This window comes from Melopsittacus undulatus, chromosome 4 (assembly GCF_012275295.1).
Source record: "Melopsittacus undulatus isolate bMelUnd1 chromosome 4, bMelUnd1.mat.Z, whole genome shotgun sequence".
In the NCBI taxonomy this organism is placed as follows: domain Eukaryota; kingdom Metazoa; phylum Chordata; class Aves; order Psittaciformes; family Psittaculidae; genus Melopsittacus; species Melopsittacus undulatus.
In genome coordinates, this window is record NC_047530.1 from 44916049 (window position 1) to 44933445 (window position 17397).

General features: G+C 40.6%; 1 protein-coding gene across 1 annotated transcript in view; it reads right to left on the reverse strand.

The window, feature by feature from the left end:
* Nucleotides 1–14648, reverse strand: part of RASGRP1 (RAS guanyl releasing protein 1) — a 41948-nt gene extending 27300 nt beyond the window's left edge. Inside the window, exons 1-2 of the mRNA XM_005149280.3 lie at nt 14591–14648; nt 12070–12239 (exon numbers count right to left, since the gene is read on the reverse strand). Of these exons, the coding sequence (XP_005149337.1) occupies nt 12070–12239; nt 14591–14622 (202 nt within the window). The 5' untranslated portion in view covers nt 14623–14648. The remainder of the gene's footprint in view (nt 1–12069; nt 12240–14590) is intronic.
* Between the last annotated feature and the right edge of the window lie 2749 nt (nt 14649–17397).

Consider the following 17397-nt stretch of genomic DNA (forward strand, 5'->3'; position numbering starts at 1 on the left):
GTGGAATGGGTGTGTTTCAGTCAATTTATCTTAAAGAAAACTACAAAATACTCTATAATCCTCAGCTTTGTTTTACTGCAGCAAAACACAAATAACCCACTGGTTACATGCTTTTCTTCATGTAAATGCCCTTATTATACTAAGTTGGTTTCTCTGAAACAAACAAGGCAACAGGAGTTGAATATACTTTTCCAGTATTTAACTACAGGAGCGAAAACATAAAACACTTGAGGCTAAATATTTTATTATCTATGTTAGTAACTCAAAGACACTAAAAACTACAGTTACAAAACTTCCATTGCACGTGAGACTCAGTACACATAAGAGTGGGAATATCCTAATCTAGGCCCACTGGCCGCTCTGTTGTATGATCCAATTGGTGTCTCCCTGTTATCTGTGATTTAGAAATAAACTGACGTATCACTTGTTTCTAGTGAATACTTGAAAGAATCAAAGTACTCAAAAGCCAGCAAGCCAGGTTTTAAGAACATACTGTCTGCTTTTCACCAAGTGCTGATGGCCACCAAACCTGTGGTAAGTATACTTAAAGAGTAAGTTTGATAGACAAGATAATTGTACTGAGACCTTCCCACTCAGGAGTGCAATATAAGGCAACAGGAAGATTGCCAAGGATGTCTTAACTGAACTGAATTCTGCAATAAAGTTAGTTTTTCTAGGTCTAAGAGGCCTTTATTTCATAAGCATTGTCTTTATTTCATAAGCAGGTTCTAACTTTATCACTAGTGTACTATTTGAAATTAATCAGAAGTGAATCACAGAGCACTGACATCACGTGATCTGTGACTAAGCTACCAAGAACATGAATAACTTCTAAACTCCCCTAAGTCTTTCAGTGGTTATCAAAAAGTAGCACCAAAAACTATACAATTCAAGAAAGCATCAAGCACTTGCCAGGAGGTCTTGTGTCGTGGTTTAACCCCAGCTGTCACCTAAGTACCATGCAGCCACCTGCTCATTCCCTGATCCCCCCTGGTGTGACAGGGAGAATAGGAGGGGAAAAAAAGAAAGCATGTAGGTTGAAATAACAGTTTAATAATAAATTACAATAGAATCCTATCATATAACAATAACGATTTTGGTTTGAAGGGACCTTAGAGATCATCTAGTTCTAACCCCCTGCCATGGGCAGGGACACCTCCACTAGACCAGCCTCACAGTAAAGAATTTCTTCCTCACACCTAATCTAACTCTACCCTCTTTTAGATTAAAGCCATTCCCCCTTGTCCTATCACTCCATGCGCTTGTAAAAAGCCCTTCTCTAGCATTCTTGCAGGCCCCCTTTAGGTACTGCAAGGCTGCTATAAAGTGCCCCCAAAGTCTTCTCGTCTTCAGGCTGAATATTTATAAATACAATTTATATTGTAATAAATTTATAAATACAGATACTACTAAGAATAATAGTAATGAAACAAGAGATAACAAAAAGAAAAATAAAATTAAAAAGTGAAAAGTCCTTGACTTAGGTCAAATACTACTTAGCAAATGTAGAACATTGGTGTGTTATTAACTCTATCCCAGCCACGACAAGGACATCTTGTCAAGTGCAAGGCTGAAAGTCATGGGTTGATATACTGCTACACTCTAGTGCTACATAGAATTCTGTAAGATTTCTGCAAAGTGATGTAGTTTTTTGTTTCTTGTTTGTTTTTTTTCTGGTGGATTAAAGAAGATGGTGTGGGGATAGTGTTATAAATTTCTGCAAAGATTATTAAAGCAGTGTGTTATTTGAAAACTGAGGCAACTGATGATCTTAAGGTCTCAAAGATCTTGATGGAATACATGGACATGTATGAAATATGGAGGTACATGTGGGAGTACATGCTAGGGTTTAGCGACTGAACTGAAACAGCTGTAAGTAAATGTCTCTGCCTCACACATGAGGTGCAGTACTATGAGAAAACCTTGGAATGGCTAGAAGCAAAGAAAACTGAATTAAATATTTCACGAGTATTTTATGGACATTTTCTGGAACTTCCCTTCACAAACAGGAAACGCACTGTTCCCCTTCAGCTTAAAACTTGTGCAACATATAATAATCTTCTTACATCAGGCTTATTATTGCTACTTGGAGTTTGATACCCTGTAACAGAGGTAGTCATTTAACTCTCTTCATTAAATTGATCACATTTAGTCAAGACTCAGATTAATGAGAAACCACCATCCCGCTCATCAGTTACAATACCATCATGGAGGGTGAACTAGTAGGTTCAACTTAAACAAGGGTGTTTAGTTCTCAGGCTGGAAATAGCCTTCATATTTTAATGACACCTGAAAAAGCAGTTGATGGCAGAAATATGGACTAAGGAGCTAATGTACTCATTCCCCTGCTCCAATGCAGAATCTCAAAGCCAGTATGCTTCAGAAACAGTTTAATTTGTTGTTGAAGTTCTACAGTCACAAGGATTTCACAGCCTCTGTAGGTGATTTATTCCAGCACTTGAGCATCTCCATCATTAAAGAGCTCTCCTTATGGTCTAATCAAAGACCTCAGGCAATTTGGGCAGCTTAAGCCCATTATGCCTGGCTCCCAGCAGAGAGAAAAAACATTTTTTCTCTTATCAATATATTTTCTCTGTGTAAGGATTGCTCCCCTCATTTCTTTTCTGAGCTAGGAAACACGCAATCTTTATCCTCAGATGCCGGGTTTTCTAGATCTCTGGTCAACTCTGATGTCCTTTTCTGAATCACACCTGAATATCATAGACCAGAGGAGGTCTTAGAATCAGAAAATATTATTTTTAATATCCTGTACATAATGCCTTTATCTACATGTACATTTTTATATATGTAAGTGCACATATATAATGTATAAATATAAAAAAAATATTAGGCACACACATCCCTCTATGCATGAAATTGTCTTAGAGCTTCTGCAAAGGCACACTATTATTAAACCATTTTCAGTTTTAAAATTAATCTTCACATTGAGATACTTTTCTGCAGAAATGCTGTATAACAAAGACTTTACCATTTTTACAACTGATTACCCCAAATGCAGATCTTTGCGCATATCCTTAGTGAATTTTTCTTTATTTTAAATAATCATTTTAAGAGCTTAACATCTTTCAGAAATAACATAACTTAATTACAATGTCCTTACAAAGATGAGGTACTAATTAGGTAAAAGAATGATTGTTTTAATTTTAGCTGCAGCAGAAAGCAGGTGGAATCTTGAGCTCTCCAGCTTACATTTAATTCTATGCAGGATGGTGGTTTTCTCCTTCATGCAACAAGAAAGCTATAATGTTTAGCAGAAAGCACAAAAATATTCAGGGAATTGTGCTAAAGTTGGGGTTTTTTGCCTTTTTTAATAAATAAATAGTCTTACCATCCATACATGCCTGCAACTATTAAGCAAGTCATACATAAATTCATTTACACAAGTATTTGGTCTTAGGAGTGGAAACTCCAAAGATAAAATGAGAACAAATCGGTATATTCCAGAGAATCATTCTACTTTGTGATCAGTGCCTGCACCCATTGAATGCTAAACAAGCCAAGTAAACACAGATGTTGGAAGAAACTAAACTGGACACTTCTTCAGGTTTACTTCCCCCTTCAAACTTCCTGCAGAAAGGAGGGCAGGGGAACCCACTACTGCTCTTCCAAATATTCATAAACAATGCAAATATATATCCAAGACTCACAAGTGAGCCTAATATGCATTCAAAAGGATAATAACATTGCTCAGTATGAGGGTAGGGAACATTAGGGGAGAAAAACCTCAAGGGAAAAAGCCATTACCCTCTCTCAAAAACAGCTTTTTGGAAAACTACATCTTGCAGAAAGAGCTCTGGGTGGGTAATTCTTTAAAATGAAAACAAGAAGATAAAAGCTCTTGTCAAGAGGAGATGGGATGATTTTCAGAAATTAAAATGTACTTCGAGAGAAACCAGATTAAATGTGGGTGGAAAGCACTCCATTAGCCTTGGAAATTCAGATCAAGTACATAGAACAAGACAAAAAGTTACCACACACCCCCCCATACATTGTTCTACAGCATGTTTAAAATATTTATTTTAGCAAATTTAGATTAGAACTTTTTAATCAAATAGTCTTTTTCTCCAAAGCCTACAAAACATAATTTGGGAGTTCAAGACTTTTACAATGCTTGAAATAATGATACTGAAGCCACATGCAGCTTTTGAGCTGCAGGCAACTCTTGAATAATTCAAGTGTAATGCCTGGCAACACAGCTGTGCTGGCATAAGTATTGATGGACAAAACAAAGAAGACTCCCAGAACAGAATCTGAAACTTCTAAGGCTGCTATCACAACTGACCACCGAACCCAGCTGCATGCTTAGCACTTAGTCATCCCACAACTGCAGTGTTTTATAAGCTTCTAACTGCATGATCGATCCTGGGGCAGCCAGTCAAAAGATCCAACCTATCCGAAGGTTGAAACTGTAACAACTGGCAGACATCAAGCTGCTTTCCTCTCAGAGATGCTGATGTTGAAGATTGCTTAGATCCCAGTTCCTGGCCTTAATTTTCATTACTGATGAATACTCCAGTATGACTCCTGCTCTAATGTTTCTGACTTACTGTTTCAGGCTTCCCTCCCTTACATACCTAAACTTCCTAGTCTTTCCTCTAACTTCTAGATATATTTCTGGAATTAGTGTTTACAGACTCTCTGGAAAACTAGCTTCTAATGCAGGAGGTGGGGCATGCCTTCCCATACTGCTTCACCAGCAAGTAGGCTGAAGGTGGGCAAGAAACTGGGAGGGGACACAGCCAGGACAGCTGATCCCAACTGATCAAAGGGATACTCCACATCATACACTGTCATGCCCAGCAATAAAAAATGGGTGGAAATTTGCCCAGGCTGCTGTTGCTCGGGAACTGGCTAAGCATCTGTGGTCTGGGGATGAGCAATAAGGGTTGTTTACATCACATATTTTTCTTGGTTTTGCTTGGGTTTTGGTTGTTTGGTTTGGTGGTTTGTTTTTGGTTTTTTTTCTCCTTTAACTTATTAAACTGCCTTTATCTCAACCCACAAATTTTCTCATTTTTACCCTTCAGTTCTCTCCCCCTTCCCACTGAGGTGGGGGGTAAGTGAGCATCTGTGTGGTGCTTGGCTGATGACTGAAGTTAAACCACAGCAGTTCATTCTTAGACTAAAAGACCTCTTGCTCACCATGGACTAAAAGAACCAAAGTTTCAGAAAAACCCCACAGCTTCATGCCCCACTTCAAATATACCTAATCAGCAGGTAGCATTATCAAATATCTACACACAGAAACTTCCCAATTGGTGATTGAAGCCAGCTGCAATAGGCCAAATATTCATCAGAGAAATAATTCTACATGTGTTCAAGTGTAAGCTTTATTGGTCCCACTGTACCAGCTGGCCCACTGCAGAGCAGAATCTTATGCCTCCTAAGTACTGTTGCAAGGCATTCCTTAATATTACTAATAAAGGTATCTGATTATTTTCTATTACCCAACCTAAACAAGTACTTACATTTTTAATACTTTTTTAAAACACTTCATACTGGAGTTCAACATCGACGTAACTGGTTCTCCTGAACAAGAGGGGAAGACCATCTCACCCACACCCAAAGTGAGTATTTTGAAGGTGAATCTTTTTCCAAAAAAAAAGTGAAGGTTAAAAAAGAAAAGAAGCTCCTGACACCTCACACTGCTGTTCTCTGCCAAAGGAGTTCCACATCTCAAAAAACCCATATTCTCTCCTAATGATCTTCCATCACACTAGAGGTGGCACAGGGCACTGAATTTTTCTTAACATAACTTCTATATATATTTGAGTTTTAAAACTGCAGTGTTTGGAGATTCCTGAAGTCATCTCCAATAAAATCTTAACAGCTCCCAGCAGGTACTCTCTTACCTTTGCCTTTTGCCAGCTTTTGCACTTGCACCTTCTTATCTCAGAAATAGGGGGAAAAAGGTGGTATCATGTTTAGAAAGCTATCTTAGCTTTTAATCTCCAGCCTGTCCTGCGTAACATAAAGATACAGGGAACTATGTAACAGTCTAAGGAAATCCCTTCTTCAGACTTTTAAGAAAACAATGCAAACATATGTCTCTACACTTGGCAACACACAGCAAAGCACTGAAAGACTTCACACTAAAGCACACACAATGAAAACTGTTAACACAGAAAGTAAAATGCCTGGGGAAGCTTAAAGGACAAGTGACTTATTTCTTGCTTCAACTTCATACAAAGACTGAGGTGAAGAAAGACTTAAACTCATACATGAATGGAGAATTAATTATTTTCTATTGCTATCTAAGCTTTTTTTTCACTGTTAAATAAAACTTATGTTGTTTTTCTGAAGTTATACTTAGAGATATGAAGGTAGAATTTTCTGTCATATCCTTGTGGTAAATGTAAGTAAAATGGAAACTGCTTTATAAAGCAAGAAGTCTAAGTTTTCTTTTTTTTTATTACTTATAATTTTCCAAAGTCAAGAACTATTGAAAAGACTGAAGTCAAATTAGCTAAATAGAACTTTAAAATTATAAGTAAAGATATGTAAAGTTTCTTTTCTTTGGAAAAGTTTTTTCCACAGACATTAGGTTAAAACAGAAATCTATTTTCGTTTTGGTACAATCACAATTAACTTTAATAGGTAGCTAAACAGCACTTAGAATTCTCCAGAGCAGTAACTACTCTTCTGTTCCCACAATGTCATGAATTCTCCAAAGCAGTAATGACTCTTCTGTTCCCACAATGTCATTAATTGATCATTAACGTACTTTCTGTTGCCAAGCAATACTACAGTTTCCGCACTGTATTTGACCAAATTGCACCCAGATTACTTAACACTCAATGATCAACAACATTTTAATACAGAACAATACCATGAACAAACTTTAACTACTTACTTAAACTAAAGTTTAACTAACTTTAACTGGGACTGGAGACCTCAACATTCAGCCTAGGCTTCAGGGGTGAGGGGTGGAACCCTGCAAGTTTGCAGAGCATGAGAATAAAACAAATGACTGTTCAGGCAAACCTAACAGAAAGCAGCAAATGAGCAAATTTGCCTTCTGTGGATGTGCATAGGCCTTGAAAAAAGTAACTGCTTTTGAGTCAGAATTCTATGTTAGAATTTGGCATATAGTAAATTGGGTAAAAGGATACAGATAAACTCAGTATCTGTACTGTGATTGTTTTAGTAGTTATTGCATGTTTTAACCAGACTGAAAAATGTATTTACGTTAAGAGTATAGTAGGCTTTCCTATATAACTGAAAGGGGAAAAATTGATACAATTTTCAAATTTTCTGTAGTTTAGAGGAAAAAAATGGCTATAGTTCTCTTAAATGAGAGAACTCTAGCTTGCCTGCTTCATTGTAAAATTTATGCAATACTTTCTTGGCTCTCAAAGAATTCCAAAGACTCCACATATTTTTGCATGGCACTTATAAAAGAGTTAGCTATAGAAATATTATCTGTTCACATAACTAGACAGCTCTGCTAATGTAGTTAATTTTTATTCTATAAAATGTTAACTATGATTAACTTGTACAGTTTTAGGCAGCTAGCACCTAAGAGAAAATCAGCACTGGCACCTTTGACAGATTTCTGATTTCTATCAGAACAATTAATGGCATCTTTCATCCAGATCAGTATAGAAGTGCTTTCCAGAATTTCTAAGATTTGTTTGCAAACATCTCACTTTATCACACACGGAGGCAACCAGCTAGTTTAGCACCGATCAGACACCACAGAACAACTTATATGACAATTTACTCTTAGAACTAGTTGTCCAAGAGCATTACAACCATGAGAAGTTGTAAATTGCAACTAGGTTCACGTTTTATTTAGAACACTGCTAATCTTCGAGGTTACGATTTTTAACTTCTTTGAAAAGTAGTAGCCTTAGGTTTACAACTTTAATTTCTGGTTTTGTATTAAAGACTGACATAGGAGTATAAGCAACTAACTCCACTGCAAACAGTTTGCTGTGGTTAAACTTTCACATAGAATTATGCCAGACATGCTGGGAAATGTTTTGTTTGCTTTCCCAAAGCCCTTTAATTACGTCTCTTACAAGAAATCAGACACAGGGATACTGCATGGTGACATGCTTTTAAAGAGGATGTTTCATGATACCTTTATTCCATTAAACACACTCATCTTGTCTAGCAGTAACTGAAGTACCTGAATTGTAGGATAAGCATAGGTCTTCTGTGTGCTACAGTAAACATGCTTCTAGCACTCAAATGTAAGAGGCTAGTGAGAAAGATCTTGCACTCAAAGGTTAAGGACAGAAATACTTTTGTAACATTAAAATTCTGAGGTCTTAGGGATTTTTCACCTCTCAAATGACCCTCAAATGTTTTTAGGAAGGCACAAGTGTTTGTATAAAGCATGACCTTCAAGCGCACTCTTGGAATTGTTTGTTAGGTAGTTCTAAGTAACCTTTAAGGACTTTAGTACAGGCAAAGCAGGAAGATAGCAAATTGATGCTATTGTCTCTAAATTAGAAAGACTTGGATTGGACGAATGGACCACTCAGTGGATGCGGAATTGGCTGGATAGTGACACTCAGAGAGTGTGGTCAACAGCTCAACGTCTAAGTGGAGTTCAGTGGCAAGTGGTGTTCCTCAGGGATCAGTATTGGAACCAGCACTGTTTAACATCTTTGTTGGTAACATGGACAGGGGGCTCGAGTGCACCCCCAGCAGGCTTGCTAACACTGACAAGCTGTGTGGTGCAGGTGACATGCTGTACAGAAGAGATGCCGTCCAGAGTAACCTTGACAGGCTCAAGAGTTGGGCCCATGCAAATCTCATGAAGTTCAACAAGGCCAAGTGCAAAGTCCTACACCTGGGTCAGGGCAATTCCAAGCACAAATATAGGCTGGGAGGAGACTGGATTGAGAACAGCCCTGAAGAGAAAGTCTTGGGGTTGTTGGTTGATTAGAAGCTTAACAACACTAGGCATTGTGTGCATGCAGCCCAGAAGGCCAACCATATGCTGGGCTGCATCAAAAGGAGCACATCCAGAGTTGGGCTTATTCAACCTGAAGAAGAGAAGGTTCTGGAGAGACCTTAGAGCAGTCTTCCAGTACCTAAAGGGGGCCTGCAAGAATGCCAGAGAGGAACTTTATACAACAGCACACGGGGAAAGGACAAAGGATAATGTCTTTAAAGAGAACTTGTGGAAGTCCCTTCCCTGGAAGTGTTCAAGGCCAGGCTGAATGGGGCTTGGAGCAACCTGATCTATTGGAAGATGTTTGTGCCCATGGCAGGGGAGTTGGAACTAAATGATCTTCAAGGTCCCTTCCAACCCAAAACATTCAGTGACTCATCTTACTCATCCTGCATGGAGAATTCATAGCAGCCTTCCAACATTTGAAGGGGACCTACAAGCATGCCAGAGAGGGACTCTGTCAGGGACTGTAGTGATAGGATAAGGGGTAATGGGTTTACACTTACACAGAAAAGTTCAGGCTAGACAAAAGGAAGAAGCTCTTTAATGTGAGGATGGTGAGGCACTGGAACAGGTTAGGTTGCCCAAAGAAGTGATAAATGCTCCATTACTGGCAGTGTTCAAGGCCAGGTTGGACAGAGGCTTGGGTGACATGGTCTAGTGTGACGTGTCCCTGCCCATGGCAGGGGGGTTGGAACTAGACAATTTTAAAATCCTTTCTAACCCTAACTATTCTGTGCTTCTATCCTGATGCAAACTTTCATGGAACTTGAAGAAACCTCTACTTTCAGCACCTCCTCCTCATCATGCTACTGAAACACTGATGTAATGCTGATCTCTTAGATGTAGTGATCATCTACATGACTCAACAGTATCTCATATGACCCTCACTGTCTCTAAAGCACATGCGTATTATTCCTCAATTCAAGCTAAAGAAGACCAAATTTGTGAGTGAAAGAGCACACACATAAAGCTTGCTCAGATCACAATAACCAATTTCTAAAATAACATCCAAAATATTATAGGTCAGCATATGTGAGACTGAATGTGAGACCGAAGATATAACCTCAGTCTGAACAGAACTATTACACAGCAATAGCTTTACATTAGTACCATACACGGAAAGAAACTTGTTTGATTACTCAGTTTACTACTAATATTTCAGCAACTATGGGGTTTTCCCAACATTTCTCCCCCACCTCCACCCTTCCTCAAAATCCCAGATTAAAGTTTTTTCCATCTGTTCCTTTATTAGCACAGCAATGTGAACGAACTTTGCACAGTGGTTTTATTGGTAGCTACAAGAACCTTCTTTAAAGAACTTTGTTATGTAGGTTATGTATAGTTGCAACAGTTGTATTTTACTATTCATTTAAATATTCTACTGGGAAATTCCAACATGGCTTGAAAACATGCATTATGTCAGAAAAGATGTACAGATACAGACACTACTATGAATTGCCCAATTCTAAACTTCTGCACCACACACCATGATCCTAATAATCAACAGCGAGTTTAAGATTATGTTTGCTAGATTACAATTCACTTTGCTAGACCTGTGTACCACCTGTCAAGGTTCAAGAAAACCCTATTTAGTGGACTTAACCGAGGTAAGAAACCCTTTAGAAAGATTCACATGCATGTATAGCTAAAGTAGATAGGTGTGTTTGCTTTCTTTTGTCACCTTATTCCTTATAACATATGGATGCCCAGGAATCTGAGAACACACAAGCATCTGTATGCTGCTATACAAAGAGTATTTAAAAAGTATTAAAATAATCAAGCCAACAATTATCTCCTATTCAGGGTTTCACTCACAGTACTTGAAATCAATCACCATAATAATTTTACTAGATTTTTATATTTATCATACCTTTTTTCATAAAAATGTGGACACATTAATTTTGGCCAAGTAGTCACAGTATTAAAACTGTATGAAGGTCTCACACAGGCTTTAGATGTCTTATCTGACTCCCAGTGAACCAAAACTTAATAGACATTTTTTTAGGAATTGGGGCTTTATAGAGTCCAGTGAGTATGTTCTTTACAATAATTAAATGGACAAGAAAAGAGCTAAAAAGAAGCAAAACGTTACTGACAATTACTTGTTTCATCAGCTTTTCTCAGCCATGCAGTTCTCTGCACATGCTGGTTTAAAAAAAAAAAAAAAGCACAAAAATTTCCAATTAATGTGAAACATTAGTCATTGTTTACATGTTTACACAGCATTTATGTGCTTTATCACTAGATCACCACTATATGTTACTATTTACCTACAGATTAATTATTTTAGAGCCTAGTGGGTTTTCAAGTACATTTATTTTCTAAAGACTACTCTGCAGCTAGGACTTTGCCACATATGGTTTGGGAATAGCTTACAGGGCTGAAAGGCAGCAATTAACAAACAGATGAACTACTTACAAGCAAATTATACAGAATCATTTTGAGTGCCTTCAGTACTAACATATTCTAATAATATAAAAGAAAACGCATTTAGTAATTAAAAAAGTTGGAAAAAGAAACTAGGGATGTAGGACTCAGGGAACAGTCATGCTTGTTCATATATTAAAGGTCTTATTGTAAAAGGACAGATGGGTAACTGACAGATTAAAAAAGGTATACCAGCTGGGATTTTTGTTTGTATTCTTTCTGTTTTGTAGAGAAGCAACTTCAAATACATACAGATAATGCAAGAAGCAATCCAATGCCATTTCGTTCATCTAATTTAAAAATAGCCCTGCTAATTTCAAGATGTTTTATACAAACAGACTGTTTGCAAACATTTTGAGAATATTACTGCAATATGTGAATACAATGATTACTTGCTAAAGTTTACCAAATTGGTACTTGAAGGAACAACAAAAAAAAAACACACAGAAGTACAGATGACTGGTGTTTGTCTTATTCTCAAGGAAAAGCAGCAGTCACACTAATCTCTCTAATCTCTTAGCACATATTACACATATATATACATAAACAGATTCACAAACCTATAAGAATGTGGTCACCTACAGCATAGCAAATTCTCAGTTGTGCCTTTCTACTCCACTAATAAATTAATGTAATTCACTATTAAGTGACCTAAATGTAGCCAGAATGGTAACAAATTAACAAAATTCTAAAATTGTCCAGCCACTCACCAAAAGACTGAATGCAGGTTTCAAGAAGATCTTCCAAAGTGGCCCCTTTGGCCAAGTGCCCCAATGGCACCATTGTGACCTGGGTAAGATGTGAGATGCTGGGACAATGACCGATCTGCTTCAGCTCAAGTGCTGATTCAGGGGCTGTGCTGCATGCTTGGGCAGGTTGCCTAAAAGAAAGCACAATGGCGAAGTAAATACAAGAAGATCCAGTGGTAAATTTTACACTGCATGGGAAAGGAGGAACGATTTAAAGGACTATTATCCCCCTGTAGCTAGGGTGCTGAAAGACCTAACCCTCCCACTTAATACGCACATCAAAGAGACTGCTCAGTAAGTGACTTCCCCCTCTCCCCCTTCTAAATATGGATTGTAGAATACACAATTATAGGTCTCCTTGAATAATATGTCAAGAATTTCAGAAGTACTGGTTCTTTGTTGGGGACTTATGTTTACATTACAGCATAAGCATAAAACCCCCTCAAACTACGTAACAGGAATATTGTTATGCAGAAATCTACTACCACACACTGGAAAATGCCAGACTAGCTTTATTAGTTTTATTTAGAAAATCACTATTAGGTAAACAAAATATCAGTGCAACATTACAGTGGAGTATTTTGCAATTAAAACCAAATCAAATAAAGCATATTAATTTGCATCTGTTCTATACTATTATTTCTTACTAAGTTGTTTTAAAATTGCATGCAGGATTAATGTCTTTAATAATAAAGATAAAAGACACCAAAATAAAGCCCATATCGAGTTTTAGGCTTGTATTTTGGTCATATAAAATCTTAGATTTCAAGAATGTGTATGTTTACAGATAGAAGTAAAGGCTGTTCATTGTCTGCATACATGCTCATAATTCTGCATGAAATAGTAAAGAGGTACATTTTTATATCAATGAAAAGTGCTGAAACATTTTTGCCTGCAAAGAACAGGAACGACCTCAAAATCTGACTTGAGAATATAACCACACAGTTCACAAAAGGGCAACAACCACTTGTTTCAATAGAACTTGGGTTTATTTCAGGGACAATTTACACTCCACAGTCTTCCTAAGCAAGTGACTCCTGCATTTTTAAGATGCTACCTTCAGCTTTCATATAAATTTTCTTTGAACACTATACTAGACTTCATTAATAAACAGTCCTGGGGAAAAAGGCAGACAAATTTATCCAGTGTGCATATCACATACAGAAAAGGAAGAGAAAGACACAAACATTCCCATACAGGCACTCCTGGATGAAGTTGGAAATACGCACACCTTATGAAGACTGACTGGACCTTACCTCACCCCAGTCAAGCTTTTTTCTTTCTCATTTGAATGCTGAGAAAACCATGAAACTACACGTGATGTCACTCACAACCCAACACTGACCCCAGGCCTCCGTAGTTAAAAAAGTCAGGAAGATGCAGGCCAGACCCTGCAGAAGTAGTGACCATCATGCAGCTCATAATTAAGCTAACAGTGGCTATGCAAAGAATGTTCTCTTCCCTTCCCCCTTTCTCTAAATTTCCCTCTTAGCTTTGTGATCTGACTTCCTGTTCTCATCTGAGAGGAGCAAGGGCCTGTTCAGCTTTCAGAGTTTTGTTTTCACAAGCTGAAACCCCTCTCTTAGCTTTATCCCAGTGCCTCTTGAACACAGGGCATAGGATCTTGGCAATGCAGTAGTAATGAAGCAGGAGTTACAGCACAAGTTATTTTTAGGTCTTGGCAACAGAGCATAGAAAAAAACTGAAGAGTCCACACCCAAAAAAAAGTTTGCAATAACACTGTGGCCAACTTGGCAGCACTGGACAAGCAAAACTGAGCCGGTGACACGCCTGGGACTAACGTGTCATTCATTAGAATGGATCCCCTTGCCTCAGCTGCTTGACATAAAAAATAGATTAAAGCTGTGCGGGGGGGGAGGGGACACAAGACACGAGCACCCTGCATTTCCACTGCACGGTATGAGGCGGTGGGGAAGAAACCACAAACAAATGATCACCAGCTCCACAAGTGGCACCGGGGCAGGTGGTGTTCCCCGGCGAGGAGGGTGGGCAGGAGCCTTGTGCCCCGGCCCCTCGCTCCGCACCCCGCCGGCGGTGCCGCAGGTAACCGGAGCCCGGGTGAAGGCCCCGCCGTCCCTGCCGCCCAGCCGTCTACGCCGGGACCGTAACGTGAGGTTTTTCCCAGCCAGGGCTGACCGACCTGCCCTGGGCACACCCGTATTCACAAGGGTAAAACAACGTCCTCCCCTCACACACCCTCTCCCGTGCTTCTTTCCCTACTCTTTCCCACCCGGCCCCCAAGGGAGACCCAGCCGCTCGCACCATCGTCCCCCGGAAACCCCCGCTGAGCAGCACAGCACCAGCGCACCGCGCCCGTCCCCAACGAGCCCGTCCGCACCGCTCCGGGAGGGCTTCTCACTCTCTCAGGCACAGCGGCGTGTGACCCCCAGACCTGCCCCCGAACCGCAGTCCGTCCCGGGAGAGCGGGGGACTGGACCGAGAGAATTAAAGCGCAACTCACTGGGTTTCTCTCCTTTTCCTTAAGGTTCCCATGCCGGTGCCAGCCGCAGCTCCGCCGCCCGGCCGGGTCTGCCCGCAGCGCAGGGAGCGGGGCTGCGCGGCGGGGGGGAGGCCGGGGAGAGCGGCGCGGCCCCGCGCATCGCCTCCTTCAGCCTCGCCGCTCTCCCGCTCCCCGTCTCGCCTCGGGAGGAGCCTGAAAGCAATTCAAGTGGGGCAGCGGCGGCGGCACCGCCACCCGTGACGAGCGCAGGCGAAGATCTTATCGGCAGAAGGAAGTACTGAGCTACTGGGCTGCTCTTCTCTGAAGCCAGCGGATTTACCGGGTACCGAAACACGCTCTCCGGCTCACACTATCCGGCTCTAAAACCGACGCAACTTTTTCCACAGCACAACTTTGGCCGAGCTGGTCAGTGCAGGGCCAGGGCGGGCAGGGAGCGCCCACTCCCTACAGCGGGATGAGCCATCGGGGCTCACGGTGTCCGAGGACAGCGGCTGCCAGGGAGGGGAAGGAGGATGGGGGGGTGAGCCGAATCCCCGACCTCTGACAGCACCGGGGTTACGTGGCTGCGGGTGGAGTGATTGGCTAGGTCGCCAACGGAGGGGTGGGGTGTCCGCCGGGGCCCGGCCGACACCTGCCGCGGGGGAGAACAGGACGGAAGGTGGTAGACAGCCCCGGGATCCTCGGCGGACAGCCCCGGGGTGGTGCGCGGCGGAGCGGCCGGCCCGACGGAAAGGTGGCCGGGTCATTGAGCCCTGCGTCGGCGGGAGCCCGCGGCTTCCCCGCCCCGTGGTATGTTCAGTGTCTGCGGGATGCTGGGGTGGGTGCAGAGAGGTGATACACCCACACTGTCAATTACGATTTTAAAGAAACTGATTATTTGGCACCTTACACCAGCCCTCCAGTATAACCGCACAGCAAGGAATGGGGACCCACTAGTTTTCATGGTCCTTTTACTACAATCATAAGTTCCTGAAAGCTCTTCCAAGTCAACATTGACAACTCTTTTACTTCTGAAGAGAAATAGCCAGACAAAAAGTCTGAAGAGGGTAACTTGTCCTGTATCCTGAAACTTACAATTTGATCAAAAGGTTTTCTGTTGAGAAATACACTCCATGGAGCAGTACAAAACTACTGGGTCACGGGGCACTCCAGGTGCTGCATGTTAACAGCTTATTTTGAGAGCTCAGTTTATGTTCTTAAAAATTACTCAGTCATCAGAATGCCACTGGGCCTCACACTGAGATCCAGACAGTTTTCATAAGCCCTTTCTTCAGTTTTAAGACTAACTGGTAAGGTTCAGGTATTCAGAATGATTCCCTACCAACAGTCAGGGCACATTTCTCTTTAGGTCTCCAAAATGATCAGTTTTGCAAAGGACACAGCTCACTGGCATTTTCTCAGAGGGAGTGGTAACAGCCATTATCACAGCAGGAGCTGTGTGAACCTGACTTTTGCTTTGCTGAAAACCTCCAGGTAAAAGGAAAAACCCCACATACTTCTGGAATTGTATCAGTGATTCAGTAGGTGACACATTCTTCTGAGTTAAGTTTTCAGCTCATTCCTAGCACAGAGCTAGAAGGTCACTGTGGTTTAACAAACACAGATAGATTCATATATATCCAAGACCACAGGTCATGTGGTCTGTGATCTTATCTGTAGCAATTATGTTGGTAAGCCAGTTTCCTGGCTGAATTATACTTCAGAGAAGTGCATCCCAACTCTCTATGCTTTTTCTTTAACACATTTTCCTTGAGCAGTTCATGTGTGGGCATACACACACAAACAAACGGAGGTTTGACAGAAACAATACACACAATATCTTTGCGGTCAGAAGGAAATCCATATGTAAATCTTAGAGTACACAATCTCATGCAAAATTTCAATTGTAACTTACATGCTCACACAACAGTCTGACATACTGATCGTTTAATATAGCATTCTTCAGATGAAGTGGGTTTCTACTGTAAAGTAGATTTGTACCTGGTTTGTGTCCTCAGAGGATCAGAGATTTGCTCTGTGGAAAGGCAAGATATTTATTCTGTTCTCAGTGCTTCAACCAGTGGATGGTTGCTTTAAAATATATCTTACGATCCAAGGGAGCCATGCTAAGACAGTTGCAACATGATGATGGCTAGGATGTAGAATGTGTCCTGTTACTCCCAAGGGAACATGACCAGCCACGTGGTTTTATACTGTTGTGCTCAGATTCCTGGAAGATCTCGCAACAATAGTAACTTAACAAATTGGATTTTACCATTGGAACCAACTTTCTGCCTCAATGCAAGCTGATCCTTGAAATTCTGTTTACTTCAAGATATGCCTTTCTCCCTCTAAGTTAGTGCAAGTCCACAGACCTAGCTTGGCCTTGAAGCAGAGTGAATATAATTTTCTTAAGCTATGCTTTCCTATCTGCTTTAAGCTCATTTAATTTGTCATCTTTCCTGGATCCATATCCCTGTTCTTTACAACGGTTCAAGTAGTGAAGCTTGTACAACCACACAGTGAGTTGCACACAAAAATTAATCAAGGCAAAAAACCCCAACCCAACTAAAATTATGCACATTCTGCCATACAACATTGATTATTTAATTAATTTCTCCACCCACTCTTATTAGCTCAACCACTGCCACAACCAAGCAATGGCAAGAGAGCAAGAACACACATTTTTCCCAATAGCTTTCACTTAGATCTATTTTACATAGATCATTTTAAGATCACAGCCTGATTTCTAAAGCTATTTGCTTGGTTCCTTAGTGCTGATAGAGCATCTGCTAGATACCAGTGTCAGTAGACAACACTAGGAAGGC